The sequence below is a fragment of the Crocodylus siamensis genome, chromosome 9 (genome assembly GCF_052110815.1).
Source record: "Crocodylus siamensis isolate JL-2025a chromosome 9, ASM5211081v1, whole genome shotgun sequence".
Classification (NCBI taxonomy): Eukaryota; Metazoa; Chordata; order Crocodylia; family Crocodylidae; genus Crocodylus; species Crocodylus siamensis.
The window spans coordinates 42,324,346-42,341,761 of NC_143403.1; the positions used below are offsets into that span (position 1 = coordinate 42,324,346).

Sequence of the window (17,416 nt, forward strand, 5' to 3'; positions counted from 1 at the left end):
CAATTCAAAGTGGGGTCCACACCTCCGTCTGAAATTTCCAAAGGGGTCTGAAAATGAAAAAAGGTTGAAAACGACTGGTCTAGTCACTAACACCATCAATCAGTAAGATGGGAGATACGGGTTTCATACCTTTTTCAGCCTGAGGTTTAAAAAGTCTTATCTCCCACTTCACAGGAAAGTGGCTTAACCCCCAGGCTCTAGTCTGGGCTATGCTTATGGCATTCTTCATCTCTCCTGTTGAAGTTGGCTCAATGAACAGCCAAAGTACAAAAACTGTGGAGCCAGAAAGATATCAAGCAAGAGGAAGCCTAACTAAATTCAATGAGGCTTATAGTTCTGGGTTCTGGCCTCTGGCTCTAATGTTGTTTTTACATTTTATCCCATAATTATTTCATACAAAACATATCAACAGTCCTAGGAGAAAAGGTCAGAGGCCATAAGCCAGCTGGGCCCAGCCCATAGCTCAGGCGTTAGGCCGCTTTTCTGAGAAGGGAAAATGTGAATTCCAAGTTCTCAGGGTGGGAAAGGCTTAGAAGTCTACTTCACATTTTCACGTATGAAGTGGCCTAATCACTAGGCTATTGAGCAAAACGCTAGCTCTTCCACCTTGGTACAATTCTGAAAGGGTACACAGTCCGAGTCAAGTTAACTCAGGTAGATATGAATCCTAAACCCATACTGGATACAGACTCTGCCCTGGATATTGCCAGACTTTACTTCTGATGTGTGGCATGTTTTATAAGTTAATAGTATGTGTTTTACTCTGAAGCCTGCATTGACTGAGGACAGACTGAATGCATGAGTGAGCACTCTACCAAAGGCAGGAGAAAAAATGGTGCAAAAGCCATCAGACAGACAGGAAAGCAGCAGATACGCTGGTCTGACAGAACTCTGATGATCAAGGAAGCCCATGGGTGCAGATAAAAGGATGCTACTATAAGGGGCACGTAACAGAAGTGTCATCTTTGCATCAGTTACATCTGAAACTTTCCAGCACTGTCACTATTAGACTTACACTGACAGTTATGTAACGCTGGTTTATGCTTTACATTAACATACATAAAGTTTAGTATAAAATGCCAGGCAACACTCCACAAAAGGAGATTTTTGGTCTATAGTATGTCATACACTACACTGAGTTTACCACATCTGAAGGAGTAAAGCTCCAAGGTGAAAGACCTACTGTACACACAGAGTTGTACTGATTAGGGATAAGCTAAATGAATTTAAGCCAGAATTTACTCTGACATAAAAGGCACACAAAGTTGAACCAAATTTCCCTAACATCAGCTCAATATCACAACTTCAGTTAAATGGGTGCATCTTTGTTGCCTACAAAAGCCCCAAATGATCTCATTTCAGTGGAAGGAAGATGACTCCTAGTGGCCCAAGCAAGGTCTTTGACAGAAGCCTCCCCCTCCACCAAAAAAAAAAGAAAAATCTGCATGCGAGCAAAGAGCACATACCGCAGGAGATATGATCTGTAGATAAAGATATTCAGACAAAAAAGGAACCAAACAAAACGCATTTATTCAGAAAGGTCTGAATGCACTCAATAAGCAATAATGCCTGAGTGAATTCTAGAGAAGTCTCCGTCACGAGATAAAGCAGATTCAAGGCAACGGTGAAAGAGCAGGAAACTAAACCTTGGGATTTACTGACACTGTATGGAAGGAATAAGCAGGAGGAACCCATTGAAACGCAGGATTATGTTTTATATACAATTGTCTTTGTAAGTAAAAGAGTGATATCGAGTGGTGTCAAGCATGAGAAAAGCTGAGACCCTGCCTGTCACTAATCAGGAACTGAAATAAATCCATTTTTAATCTTTGCTTCTCCTGGGAAAGTGTTAGAACAAATTTTTGATCACTGCCCTTTGCAGATATAAGGCTCCACCCCCATAACTGTACAAGCAGACTTCATTTTTAAATCAGCCTTAAGCTTTAGAGAGGGGCATGAGAATTGCTCCAGCTCTACTTACTGAGGAGTAATCATCTGCTCAAAAGTCACTAGTGTGGGAACATATAATTCTCCATTTGTTCATTCAGGGCTATGAAAGGAGTGGAAGGGAACAAGTCAATAATATATAGCAATGAAGGCCAACCTTTTCAGCAGGTGTGCCACAAATTAGCCAGGGACCCTCCTGGAATGGCATTACAAACCCCTTCCTCTGCGCAGTCTGCTTTCTACCTGCCCAACCTCCTGTTCTCCCTTCTGCTTCTTGCTCTATCTGCTGATGCAAGGACCTGTCCCCTCCTTGATCTTCTGCATGTGACACAAAGAGGTTGCCTGTGCCACTTGTGGCACTCATGCTGCAGGTCGGACACTTCTGATTTAAAGCATGAAATATATGCATGCTGAGTGCCAATATGCTTTGGACATGTCACAGGCAAGGGGATGAGAGCTGTGTGATTCAGCCATCACATTCTCACAGTAGAAAGGAACACTGTCTTTTCAACTGGCAGTCTGTACCACTGCCAAGTCTCGTTTGTCCTCAAAACTCTGAGATCTACAAAATTCTAATCCTGATCATAATGAAGTCCTACCTTCCCAGAGTTTCTACCCTAAGCATTAATTCCCTAGAAAAGACAGATGCCAGGCACAACACACCACATGACTAGCAGCAAGATTGTCTGGGTGCAATGTCAAAAACACTAAGGGAAAGTGTTCTATTGGACTGTTCAAAGGAATGGCCACCTTGCTCTAGGGTCACAGTCTCCAAACCACCCAGGGGTTCCTCTTGGAGTTTAGCACTTATAGCCAAGAATTACCCACCCTACTAGTTATTACTACTTAAACACATACTGCCGGGTTGCTGGTTGTACCCATGTTGGTCTAAGGACACAGGCAGGCAAGCTTCTTTGGGTAGATGCGATATCTTTTATTAGACTAAGTAGTTGGAAAAAGGTTCTTTGCAAGCTTTCGGACACAAACACTCCTCCTCAGGCATTGGGAAACTGCTGCTGTTCTGAGATCTCCACATTCTGGAGGAGAATCTGGAGGAGAATTCTGCTCATTCTGGAGGGTCACTGCAGGAGTTCTTTAGGGAACCCCCTGCGATCTGTGAAATGAGCAATGCAACCCTGCACTAACTGAAACACAGAACTCAAAAACAGCCTTTGCTGAGGCACTGGTATATAACTGCACATCTAATGAGGGACTTTGGATTGGATATTTAATCCTATTATTGCTGTACATGAAGAGGCCTATGGCATGTTCTGAACATACGTGGTCTACCCTGCTTCTTCCAAGTGTAGAACTGGTATACACTCCAGCTTCTAATGAAAATGCCTTGCCCACATATAATGATTTTTTCTTATCCAACCTAATGTATTACATTTGAATTGCCTATTCAGTGAGCAAGCAGAGAATCATGACCGAGACACGATGCTCAAAATTTGGACTCCCTTAATCATTGAGACAGCTGTGTTTTCAGGATTAGCCAACCATTTTAACAGTCTCTGATGTAGCTAAAACAATGCCATAGAGAAGATCTAAAATTGAAAGCAACTGACACACTCCAGACTGGCAGAGACAAAGAAGGGACCATCAAACCCTAGAGAGCTAAGCCTTGCTCAGATTCACTCTAGCAGTTGGTTATGGAGGGCAAGTACAGGGCTTGCTGAAAATTTGTGGAGTTGTAATGAGCATACAGGAGATGGTGGAGGGAGGATGAGATGGCCCAAAAAACAAGGGAGTAATTAACTATTCTACAGTACTCATTCTCTAGCCCATTTCCCTGTCTTGCTATAGTACTTAGATGAGAGCAGAGGGAAGCCAACAAGACATTAGAGTCAAGGATGGCAAACAAACAAATGCGCTTTCTGGCAACAAGCTGTGAGATGTTACAGTGGTCATTGTGTATTTGTAAGCTGAACTTTAAGCCAATGGTTCCCAACCTTTTTCTTACCCTGGACTGGCAATATACTAAAGTGCAGTTTAACTACCAGCTGCAAACATAACTACTGTAGAACTGCTGCCAGCTGAGCAGCAGAGCTGCCATCAGTAGCTCCCCGCCGTCTGTTTTGTCACTTCTTTTGCTCCCTGTCTCCTGGACAGTCAAAAAGCCTGAGACTGAATTGATTCAATCTTGCAGGTTAGTCTAAGCTGCATAGATTGTCCTGATAAGCATGTGAACATTCACTTCTGATTCTGGAAATACAGCCATGTGCCTACAGTGGCCCAGGCCAGAAGCTGGGGAGCACTAGAACACACCACCCTGCTCTACTGGAGCAGACAATTTAGGCCAAAGCTAGCCCACTGACCTTGCAAAGGGGTTTGCAGGGGAGGTGCAAAGCATCCTGGGATGCTAGGGGACTGTGAACTCACTTGAATCTGGAGGGGATCTGGGGCGGTTCAATAAACAAATTTAACCTAAATCAATTAAGTCTGATACTACATCCATCCAGGTTTATCTTAAACTAATTTTGGCGATTTTGAAAGTAGTTTATGGGCATTGAACTTCTATTGTATTACAGATCTGAACCAATTTCCAATCACTTACGCTGGTTTATGCACAGATTCTGTCCCTGGCTCTGGGGTTTCTGAGAGTTGCTGTCCAAACCACAGTCAGTACAGTTATGTAGGACTGCTTCCCCTGTTGTCACACACTTCATCAGCCACCGTTTTTCTTACGTTCTCTTTTTATAAATTTTGCTTATTAACAATGGATATATCTTTTTGTCAGTCTGTGGAACATGAGGTGAAATTAATGTTTATCAGCATTTACTGATAAAAATGACATCCTACCAAGCCTATATAGTCTTCCCTTGCAATCCCAAAAGGGCACGAGATGAATCTACACATGTAGACATGAGACTATGAAGCCACACTACAGGGAGCAATTCTATCCAGAGGCAGCAGAGGTAAAGCAGGAAATATACATTGTTCAGGAACATGTGCTACTGCTTGAACATAACATAAAACAGAAGACATCAAACACCCCTGTAACTTTTCCCCCTCCCTTAAACTGACATCCTTAGTTAAAATACTGAAAATAGTTGTACTTACAGGGAGGTCTGTAAAGGCTATACCTGTGGGGGGAAAAAATATTAGAATTAAAAAGACAAAGGATTTTCCCCACTTGCCTACAGCTTTAACATGCTATAAAAATATTACCACACAGCAATAAATCCTAGCTCTGTTTCCAGATTTAGCCACTTGTGTTTTTAATACAAGCTCCCCCCTTCTGCCCACTGCTTGGACCGTGTGATTTGGGAAAGATTCAGGTAAACATTTACGGCGTTTCAGACATTCTCTCTCACCAGTTTCAGTGTATTAAGCTTCACCAAAGCAACCCTTTTTTCCTTTGCTTCTCCACCCTCTCAAGATAAGACTCTGGTACCTATGAATCCACTAGAGCAAGCCAATGAAGACACACTTTGGCTCTGGAAACTTAAGTGCTCTAAATATTGCCAAGGTCTGGCCTGGGGTTCCTCATTACCAGATAGAGTTGTGGAGCTGAGCATTAAACTCCCCAGTACTGTTTCCAGAAACTAGATCTTGCCGCAATACTGGGCTAAAGCCTGAAACAGTTTCTCAGATGTGCAGTCCTGGAGAGAATGGCTTCTCTCTCCACACCAATGTAATATTCACAACTGTAACAAGGTAGGTAATATTTCTGTGTGCTTTTAATTCAGTTTGATAAGTCAGAAAAGAGGCAGAAGTTAAACAGAAACAAAATGTCTTATATTTGCTAAGAAAGGATTATAAGTATAGCCAGCCAGAGCTACTGGTTTTCATCAAAAGTTACAAGTCACCAAATCAGGGGAACAGAGAACATGTAAAAGGCTGAGGCATCTGCACCATACATGCCTGTGTCTGAGCCATATTGTTAACTACTTCCAAATTCTACTGAATAGGGGTGCACCGATAAAGATTTTCTTGGCTGATACCAGTAGCCAATGATTAACCAACCGTATTGGCTGATGCCAATCCAATAACTGATATTTAGTAATAATGCAAGATATTTTAAACTACCGACACAAATAAACCTTTTTTTGTTTGTTTGTTTTGCAGTTATAACACACATGCCTCCTGCCTACTCTGGCTCTCAATGAGGAAAGTGGTGACCACCTTATTCCTACACATGTTGCCCCCTCACCCATGGCTCCTATGTGCAGCCCATGCTGCTGTCCTGGGCAGGCAGGGGAGATCCTTCCGTGGACAGTGATGCTGGGCATGTTTAGAGCCCCCGAGCACACCACTGCTGGGGCCCACGCAGCTGAGTTCCCACGGCCGCCAGGGTGAAGCAACTATTGCAAAGGCACTCAGTACCCAGCAGAGCAGAATATCCCTCACACTGTGCCCTACCCCGGCCGCCCACATGCAGCCCAATATCTCCATGGCAGCCCTGGTGCTCAGACCCTCGCTGCATGTGCAACATTGTCATGGCAGCAGCCAGTAATAGTCCTTTTGTTGCTGAATGCAGTGCCCTGTGACCGCTCCCTGGCATGCCCTCCTGCTGCTTGCTAGGACCTGTAGTCTGCCACAGGCTCAGGCACCAGATTACACTTGCCAGGGTGCTCCAGGCACGTGGCCATAATTACTGGCCACAACAACCAAAAAAGCCAATAGCCGATAATACAATTTCTCCTGTTATCAGTGCCAATCTGACAGCCAACCAATATATTGGCTGGTGTACCTCCTACCACTGAGCGATCCAAACGAGAGTCTTTAAATGCAGCAGCAACTCACCTCTGCCACAACAGCCCCCGCTGCAGTGTTAGGACAAAAGAAAATCAACAGCACAAGGAAAGGACCACTTAAAAAAAGCTGTACTAATGTAGACTGAGTGAAGGCACCCTCCACCCATTAGAGGAAAGGGATGGGGCTGCTGCGAGATCGGCTCTGCATTCATTAAGCGAGCTGCAAAAAACCTTTGTCTTGGCACAACTTAGGTAGGTCCCTACTTATAAACTGTTCACCGCCTTTTGGAATATCTGGGATTGACAAGATACCCTGACACTCTTCCGTGATCAAAGATACTAAAACTTCCAAGAGTATAACTACCTCACAAGAGTCCAAATTCATACCCTCAAATTTCTCCTTTGCTCGTGTCTTCCATTAAAGCCAGAGATGGAATGTCTAAAGCATACCTAGACATTTCAACATGTTGCAACCACTGTGACATGCAAAAATCTCCTCCACTCCTGAGAGTAGCAGCCCCAACCATCTCAGCTGCACTTCTCTGAGACTGCTTTTTGGGTCTTCAATATTAAGTTTATGGCAACAGCTCTCAGGGACAGACCGCAATCACAGCCCTGGTAGGACTCTGGTCCCACAAGGCCCAAAGGCTATGACTAGCTGAGTCCACAGGATGCCAATTTTTCTAGTAAGCAAAGCTCTTTGATTACACCCAGTAATAATCAAGAAAATGGTTAGTGTTGAAGAGGAGAGACTCGCTTTGCCGGAATGGCAGAGAAACCCAACTACTGGTATAAAGAAAAAGTGTCTCAGTGATTGGGGCATGTCAGAACTAGATACACTTGTTTAGGAAAACGTCACGAGTTTTCCCATTTCCCTGCTGAAGAAAAGACAGGTTAGACTCAGAAACAATGGGTGGGTGGGTTTCTAGCCACTATGAACTCATCCTGATATGGTAAATACCACATGCTTTGCAGACAAAGAATTGTGATACTCGCGAAGATCAGTTATAAAAAATGAAATCAAGACTAGGAGTGAACCAGGTTGTTGCTCCCAGATCCCAAATGTAAGTGTTCTAGAGACAACAAAAAACCAGGAGGTGCACAGCCCCACCAGGGGGGACGCCTTGTTGGACCTAGTGCTGGCCACGGGTGATGACCTGGTGAGGGGGCTGCGAGTGCTCGACCACCTGGGCGACAGCGATCATCGCCTGCTGGAATTCACCATCCAGCGCAAGGTGGCAAAGGCATGCAGTAAGGCAGCGGCCCTAGATTTTAGGAGGGCAGACTTCAACGAGCTAAGGAGGATAGTTGGAGAAACGCCGAGGTCCCGGAGGGGAGGGGAGCCAGGTGTCCAAGGAGAGTGGTCGCTCCTTAAGGAGACGATCCTCCAAGCCCAAAGGAAGGTAATCCCAACGAGGATCAAAGGGAGCAGGAGAGCACACAAGCCTCCGTGGCTCACGAAAAGAATCCGCGAATGCCTCCTTGCTAAAAAGGAGGCTTATACCCAGTGGAAAGAAGGGGTCATCACCAGGGAGGGCTATTCTGTAGTTGCTCGGGGATGTAGGGGGGCAGTCAGGAAGGCCAAGGCAGAGATGGAACTGGGACTGGCTTCCCAGATTAAGGACAATAAGAAGTCTTTTTTTAAATATGTAGGGGGTAGAAAGAAGGTCCCAGGTAATGTGGGGCCCTTGCAGGACAACATGGGTAACTTGGTTGTCACACCAGACGGCAAGGCTAACATGTTTAAGGATTTCTTTGCCTCTGTCTTCCTAAGTAGGGACCAGAACAGCCACCTCCCTGCTGGGCCCCCCTCGGGCCCGGGGGGAGGCACACCTGGGCCACGGGTTAGTGAGGATTTAGTTAGGGAGCTTCTGGAGGAGTTGGACGTATTCAAGTCAGCCGGCCAGGATGATCTCCACCCTAGAGCTCTAAAGGAACTGGCTGAGGTCATTGCAAGTCCCCTGGCACGGCTTAACCAGCACTCGTGGTGCTCTGGTGAGGTACCGGAGGACTGGAAGAGGGCCAATGTGGTCCCCATCTTCAAAAAAGGCAGGAAGGAGGACCCGGGAAACTATACGCCGGTTAGTCTCACCTCGATCCTAGGCAAGCTGTTCGAGAAAATTATGCTGGCACACATCCAGGAGGGGCCAGCAGGAGACTGCATGCTTAGGGGCAACCAACATGGCTTCATCAGTGGCAGGTCCTGTCAGACCAACCTGGTGGCCTTTTACGATCAGATCACCAGATCATTAGATGCAGGGGTAGCAGTGGATATAGTCTTCCTGGACTTCTGCAAGGCTTTTGACACTGTCTCTTACCCCATTCTCATTAAGAAACTGGGGGACTGTGGTGTAGACACCCACACAGTCAATTGGGTCGCCAACTGGCTGGAGGGCCGCACACAGAGGGTGGTGGTGGATGGGTCCTTCTCAGCCTGGAGGGACATGGGCAGTGGGGTTCTGCAGGGCTCGGTCCTCGGGCCCACACTGTTCAACATCTTCATCAGTGATTTGGATGAGGGGGTAAAAAACACCCTGTTCAAATTTGCTGATGACACTAAGATGTGGGGGGACGTGGACACACTGGAAGGATGCAACAGGCTACAATCAGACCTAGACAGGTTACAAGGGTGGGCGGACGAGAATAGGATGGGTTTCAACACAGACAAGTGCAAGGTGATGCACCTGGGGAGGAACAACCGGCACCATACCTACAGGTTGGGGAACCCCCCTCTTATCAGCACGGAGGCAGAAAAGGATCTGGGGGTCATCATTGACTCCAAGATGAACATGGGCCGGCAGTGTGGAGAGGCAGTCAGGAAGGCCAACCGCACCTTGGCATGCATCCACAGATGCATCTCGAGCAGGTCCAAGGAGGTGATCCTCCCCCTCTATGCGGCACTGGTCAGGCCGCAGCTGGAGTACTGCGTCCAATTCTGGGCGCCGCACTCAAAGAGGGATGTCGACAGCATGGAGAGGGTCCAGAGGAGGGCCACTCGTATGATCAGGGGACAACAGGGCAGGCCCTATGAGGACAGGCTGCGGGACCTGAACCTGTTCAGCCTCCAAAAGAGAAGGCTGAGGGGGGATCTTGTGGCCTGTTATAAACTAGTCAGGGGGGATCAGCAGGCATTGGGGAAGTCACTGTTTCCCCGAGCACCGCCAGGAGTGACCAGGAATAACAGTCACAAGCTGGCAGAGGGTAGGTTTAGTTTAGATATCAGGAGGCGCTACTTCACGGTCAGAGCAGCTAGGGTCTGGAACCAACTTCCAAGAGAAGTGGTGCTGGCTCCTACCCTGGGGGTGTTTAAGAGGAGGTTGGATGAACATCTTGCTGGGGTCATTTGACCCCAGTAGTCTTTCCTGCCATGGCAGGGGGTCGGACTAGATGATCTGCTCAGGTCCCTTCCCACCCTACAAACTATGAAACTATGAAACATTTTAACCTGTTACAGAGCAAGAGAGTCTCTGTGCTATTTACTGTTAAGGTTTAACTATTTATTTGCAGAATACTTTATCCAGCCATCTAAAAAAGGATGCAGGGACTATTTGCAGAAACAGATTCACGATTCAAATAAACTAAGAGAATCTTGGACTGAAATCAGCTGAACAGCTTAGTGGGCCACAAGGTTAATTAACACCACCACACAGTATGAAGTGTCTTTCTAGTAGACAGCTTCACTGCAGTCTAACAAAATTAAGGATCTATATGCAAAACACATCTGAACACATGGTGGGGGAAAATTAAATGAAGATCCCCCCCATCTGATCACTTGCCTTGTGCTGTCTGCCCACTCTCCCTTCTGGGTATGGTCTCCTACCTCTTTCCTTCCCTCTCCCCCTCCCTGCCGTCTCCCCACTCACGTGCTTTCCCTTCTAACTGTTTTCTGCAATTTTTTCCTCCACCATATTTGGTTGGTTTCCCATTTGATTTGGCCAGCTGGCTGAAAACTTGTTCACATCCTTACAACAAAATTAAATTAACCTGCTGATCTACAGCCCAGCTGGAACTCCAGGGCTCCACCAGGGCTATGTCAGTTACATGTGCAAGATACAATTTTCCTAATAGCACTTCAGCAGCCACACAAGCAGAAATTATAGCCAACAGGTTGGCAGTACTACAGCTTTCGAGGTAGCTAGATCTCTGCTCATGTTCTGCTTCAAAACATGCTGTAGAGCAGGTCTCTCAACAGGAAATGGAATTACACCCCCAGTCTACAACAAGGGAGTACTGAAAACGAGTATAACACAGCACTTGCACAGAATCCCAATTTTGGCAATCTCAGCAGAGACTGCTAAACCATGAACAAGACACAGAATGAGCTATTCCCCACCATACACAGAGTGACTCTATTCTGGAAGAATGATGCAAATAGGCAGCCTCTGCACACAACCATTTTTCAATTGCACTGACAGTGTGCTTGAAAGACAATATTGGGCCCTCCTAGGTGCTGTCCTAAGCTGAGAAAGGCAGCATTTCCAGCACAGATTAATAACATGCTTAGCTATGGGACAGCTGGCTGCAGGGCCAAATGAAGAGTTAAATCAGTGGCTGCTTCAAGGGACAGGACCACTTAGCCAGCAATCAAAATGATGACTACAACACCCCAGCATTTCATTAACCTTTCACAGAAGGAAGCTGCTGAGATAAAATGAGTCACCTTTCTATGCACTAGAAAAAGGATCCTGGTAGATTCTGGAAGGATGTGATCACAGATGGATTGTGCAGCCCCCTGCAAACCAATCATGAAGTTACAAGATGGAGGTGCTCAGCTTTCCACTTCATTGTATATTTTTTTCTTGGACTAGAAAACTATTTTTAGGTAAATTATTCCCCTCTCAGGTTTACATTAAAGAGGCTATGGAATTGTATGCTGTAGGAAGACAATACCCAATACATTAGCAACCTTTTTCACTCACAAGTGTCAAACAACCTCAGATGAAGGAATAAATCTATGGTTTGATTCTTACAGGGAGAGCCTGAGATTAGTTATAATTATTCTCTTAAACATAAATTTGCAAGAGATGGGAGAAGAAAGGCTAAAGGTTGAAATGGGGTGGGGAGAAAATCAGAACACATCTTCCATCTTAGTGTAGCCACATGCTTTAAGACAACGAACGTTCATTGAAGAGGACAGAAGTAATTTTAAATGATTTAAATATTGCTTTGTCAAGACAGTTCTGCTTCCTTTCCCCAGTCCTTGGTACATTTTCCATTTAGACATGTGAAAAATGCAATAGAATAAGGAAGGGTTGGAGATGTTTCAAGGCCAAAATTTTACTTTTTCCTTAAAGTTTATATATTAAGGACTTATACTAAGTCATTTTTAGTAACTCAAAAAGACTTACTATCAAGAATCAGTAAGATCATAAATCTCTTACTGGGATGAAGAGCAATTTGGCACAAAAATATATGGCAAATAATGAAAAATTGCTGTGAAATTCACCAGTGCTTAAAAGCTGAAACTACAAACAGTGAGGTCTAGCACCAAGCCCCTCCACTGTAATGCAAGAAACAGATTGGCATATCTGAATTCCAAGATGGGATCTCTCCTAAGCAGTGTGCCCCAGTACAACCCCTTAAGTGCCCCTAGTGCAGGGGTGGGCAAGGTCCGGCCCACAGGCTGGATTGGGCCCATGGCAGACTGCGTTTCCCAGCAGCTCCTGCCCACGTCACTGTGGCTGGTTTCCAAAAAAGGTAAGAGCAGTGGGTCTCCAACCTTTTTGAGCAGGAGATCACTTTTTGAATTAAAAAGCAACCCATGATCTACCCTGCACTGCCGCCACTTGCCCTCCCCACTGTACAAATCAGTCTGTGGAGAGTGAAGAGCGGGGGCAGTTCGATGCAGAGGAAGAAAAAATAATATGGGGGCGCACCCCCCCAGCAGGTAAGTCTGTGGGGGAAGGAGTAGGGGAAGGGGAAAGGGAAAGGGCCATGGGGTGGGGCAGACTGAAGCCCCAGTGGTGAGGGAGGGAGCAGGGCACAGGCAGGAGCAGAGGTTGGGGGGAGTGGGCCTGGCTGGTGGGACAAGTGCACTGTTTGCCCCCCATAACTCCCAGCCCCTGCTCCTGCTCCCTCCCTTACCACAGGGGCCTCCATCTGCCCCTCCCATGGCAGTGAGTAAGGGACTGGAACAGGAGCAAGCCCTGCACACCCAGGCAAGAGCGGGACAAAGTTGCAAGCAGCCCATCTGGGGGCGCAGGGAGGAGGGGCACGTGCCCCCAGATCTCCACATGGGGCAGTCAAGAGCTGCGGGGCCAGAAAGCCTAGCACCGTCCCGGTGCCAGTCCACCCTGCCCTGCATGCAGATCCAGGGGCATGCACCCCCCGCCATGCCCACTTGGGCTGCATGCTCCCCACTCCCTGCACCCAGGATGAGCTGCTTGTGGCTCCATCCCACACCTGCCCCGGCTCTGAAGCGCCAGTCCCTGGTCCACTGCCCCCCTCACCACTGCTCATGGGCCCCTTCCCATCCCTGCTACAGCCACCAGAAGCCCGCAGCCCTACTACTGCCCCACATGGGGGGGGGCCTGGGGCTAAGCCTCATTGGCCCCCTGCCCTTCCACCGCCTATGCCCGTGTCCCTTGCCACTGGGTAAGTATGGGCCCAGCTGGGCCAGGCGAGGTTTAGAGCCTGGGGAGTTCATCCAGGCATGTGGGGCAGCTCCCACTGCTGCGCACACCCCGCCAGAGGCCTGGAGGACATGTGTCCCTCTGATCTGTGCGCCGGGCTCAGGGCGCAAAGCCCAGCATGCAGCAGCAGCCACCCCTGCCCACATACAGATGCAAAGGGCACGTGGTCTCCAGCCTTCCACCAGGGTGCATGCAGTGCAGGTGCCCCCCTGCACAAGCCACCTAGACCCCAGCCCTTCCCCGGGCTGGCTGGGTCCCCACTCACCCCTGCCCCCGCCACACTCCCTCCCTCACCACAGGGCAAAAGAGCATGGCTCACTCAGCCTGGCCCTGGTGGCAGGGGGTGCAGGTCAGTCCATCCACGTGTGTCCCACTGTTCCTGGACTGCATCCTAGCCGCTCCAGAAGTGTGTCCCACCCTCCTGATTGCAGAGCTTCTGACAGTTGATCTCAGTCCGGGGGTGCTGAGCGTGCGTACGTTCAGCCCCCTTAGACTGAGATTGACTGTCAGAGGCTCCACAACTCATTAATCGATTAAGATCCACTGGTTGGTGACCACTGAACTAGAGATACACCAATACATCAATCCATATTGTATTGGCACTGATAAAAGGAAAATTGACATTATCAGCAATTGGCATTTTTGGATGATGTGGCCAACAATGTGACCGATAAATGCTGTGTGCATGCACACAGCTGCAGCATGCACACAGCCAGCCCGGCAGCTTGGAGAGTAACGTTTCGCTGGTAAAACTGTTGGGGGGGGGGGGGGGAAGGCCTTGGCTTCAGGCCACATCATCAGTGCCGCGAGATCCCAGCCCCGGTTCCTAAAGCAGCTTCATGCCCAGCTGTGTGCCCTGCCAGTACTGCTGGGGCCACTCTCCTTGCAAACCCTTGCCCGGCACTGTCACAGTCCTGGCATTCCTGGGGTTTCCATGGAAACTAGCAACAGCAATGCAGGCAGGGGCTGCTGGGAAATGGAGTCCAGCTTCCAGCTGGATCTGCCATTTTGCCCACCCCTGCCCTAGTGAAATATCTTATTTGCTTAAATGCACTTTGTATGTTGAATGGGTGGTATGGCTCACACAGTTCATCTTGCCTTATCCAATTTGTCTTCTAGCTAATGTTGAGAACAGAGTCCATTTAGAATCAGCCAGAAAGGACTGGCTCTCCTGTCCTTGTGGAGGATCAAGGATTCATTCCCCATCATATCTACTATAATCATTATTAATCACATTTTAAGTGCCCCAGCATGTGTTTGGTACCTCACTAAAAGATAAACCAATTAGTTTCCAAGCAGCACTGATACTAGATGTTCAATGCAGAAATACCTACCTTTATCTAAATGAGAGAATTAGCTAGCAGAATGACTACAGAAAATGACCAAGAGGGATGAAGACTGGAAAACTGGTAAACAGAAGTTACCTACTTTCAGACACATATTTTTATACAAGTCAAGCTGAGCAGATGGCCAAGTGCTAAATAAACACACAGAAAGACGACTGGGCCTTCTAGAGCCCACTCCTACATTCATATAGGATTAGCAGATTCCTTGAGAACTCCCTTCCTAGCAGATGACAGAAAATAATCCAACAGGAACTTCCCAAAACATCAGGAAGCGGCGGTGCCAAGAATGGATGTCTCTCTGAAGCCTCTGAAAGAGCATAAGGACTAATACAAGAAAATATACAAGGTATGACATAAGAGAGCTTTGCCTCCAGGCCTGGAACATCCTTCCATGCACACAACTGCCTAGACTGTGGTTTGCACATGAAAACACTACTCCCCTGTAGCACAGCTACTCCTTAAGTCATTTTAAAAACTGTGCCACAGTGCACCTCAGGGCAGAAGGGTTCCTAGTTACACAGATGAGAGCAGCATCAGCTCCATATACAGGCAGTAGCAATGCAAACTGTAATAACTAGGAAAGTCAAATGCATGCGAATGCAGCCTCCGTACACTTCGAATGCAGCCTCCATACACTTGCCTATTGCCCCAGAAGGCAGGCTCGTTATGCACAAGCTAAGTACAGACTTGCTGTTAAAAGTTGGGAATAGTTACTTGAGCTCCAGCTGCAGTGCAAGTGAAATATCGCACTTTTATACCTGCATTATCTGTTAAAGTAAAATCAAACCCTCCATTAAAGCATCAGACTATGTATTTATTCACGCCCCACAACGAGCCCTTTCTGGAGCTGGTCTGATCGCTCAAAGAATGGGAACAAGTGTCCAATTCCCTTCACCAAAGGTGAGTGAACAGATACCTTTTGGGAAAGGAACTGAGATAAGAACAGTTCCAACTATCCTGCTCTTTAGCAGGGCAGGTTTGAATATCTTATAAACAGAATTTCATCCCTAAATTTTAATGAAGGACTTTTCCTTTTCTACAGTCGCATACAGAATGCACAGATTTCTAAGCCAAATCCCTTGCTCCTTCTTCATTCTAGCCCCAAATGTCCATGGCATCACCCCCATATTTGGTAATTTTTTTCACTATTGGTTTCAGGTTCCTTTCCTACACACAGGCTCATCCACAACTTGACAAGCAGAGAGAAGAGACTTTTGCACAAGATCTGCACACAGCTAACCTCAGTGCCTTACTACATCTTCCTTTCTGCCCACATCCCAATAACCTGAGCCTGTTCTCCTCCATACTAGGCAAGACTCCAGAGTTTACACAAGATGTCCAAAAACATGGCAAAAAAGTAAGGTGTCAAGGAATTCTTTAAATGTCTCTGGTCAGGTGGCCATCTTACTGACAGCAAAGACGTCTATACCTCAGAGTACCAGGTGAAAGTGTACAAGGTACCAGTAGCACATACCAACACATGTGGCGAGGAATTCTCACTAGCTGTATAATATACTATGAATTATAATCTCCCTGGTCTGCTTGAATTGCCTGTCACATTCCATCTGGCAAATAGCAGAAAGCCAACCAAGTGACACACTACACCAACTTCCCGATAATTTTTTAAGTACATTGAAGAATGGGTAAAAAGAGAACCTGGGCTTTCCAAGTACCTGAACTGGAAATTGTATAGACTTTAGGTTTCTTGTTCTACACCACTCAAGGATTACACAATGTTTTATAACCCCACTGACCTGTTCAGCTGGAACCTGAGCACTCCTCCATTTAAAAAGAGTAAAAGAGCTAAAACGCTTTTCCTAAACACCTGGAGAATATTGTAGCAAATATGACAAACTGAACACACAAAGGTCTTTTAACTGGGCCATATTATGTAGCCATATCCCCTTTTCCCACAAACTCTGTTCTTCCTGGATGACACCTATTTCTGCCTTTATCTTCACTGATAGACACCTACCACTTGGGGGATCCAAGATAGCAAAATCAATCTTCCTTCTGGCCAAGACTCCCTTCAGAACTTTCTGATGCTGCTCCTTCAAGAGCCAGAGGGAGATATGCAAGTCATATCCTAGGGCCAAGTAATGCTGAATGAAATGCCAAAGCAAAGCTACCATCCAAAATCCCCCAAAGTAAATTTGAGGCCTCTCTGCTCCAATTTCAAACATTCATAGGAATGCCAAGAATTAGTGAGATTCATAAATGTGACAAGAGTCTCTTACTGTAACATGCTGCTGAGTCACTAGCTCTTATGGATTATTGCTGATAGAAGGGGCAGGATGAAAAGCTAGAGAGAATATGGCTGCAAGCAGGTGTTGCCCTTGAGCCGCTATAAAAAACCCAAGCAATCAGACATTCCTGGGCCTTGTCATGCCCCAAGTGCCCACAAATGGCAATGCTACGATTCCTAGTAATAGTTTGTGCCACCTATTTGAAGCAGACATCTGTTAGTTTATGGCACAAGAGCAGAGGCAACCTAGGGTTGACTGTGCTCTTCAGTCAATCTGGGCAGGTGCTCTTGAGGCTTTAAGGGCCTGTTTCTTCAGGGCAACAGCCCTAAGTGACAGGCCCCAACTCAGCAACTAACCCAGGAAATCCATGTATTCCCCACTCCATGCTTGCAGATACAGGAATTCCCTGGGCAATGTGCATCATGTTGCAGAATCTGCAACATGAAGTGAACCCCATAGGATCCCTTGGGGACCCTCTGCAGGGGAATTCCTGGGGTGTGCATCTGCAAGCATGGAGCAGGAAATGCATGGAGCTCTCTGGAGTG

At 46.8% G+C, this 17,416-nt stretch overlaps 1 protein-coding gene across 2 annotated transcripts in view; it reads right to left on the minus strand.

Annotated features, from left to right (window-relative positions):
* Positions 1-17,416, minus strand: part of RANBP10 (RAN binding protein 10) — a 199,280-nt gene that overhangs the window by 45,056 nt on the left and 136,808 nt on the right. For both annotated transcript variants that reach the window (XM_090063419.1, XM_090063418.1), the window contains exon 5: positions 5,011-5,033. In XM_090063419.1, coding sequence (XP_089919545.1) covers positions 5,011-5,033 — 23 coding nt within the window. The remainder of the gene's footprint in view (positions 1-5,010; positions 5,034-17,416) is intronic.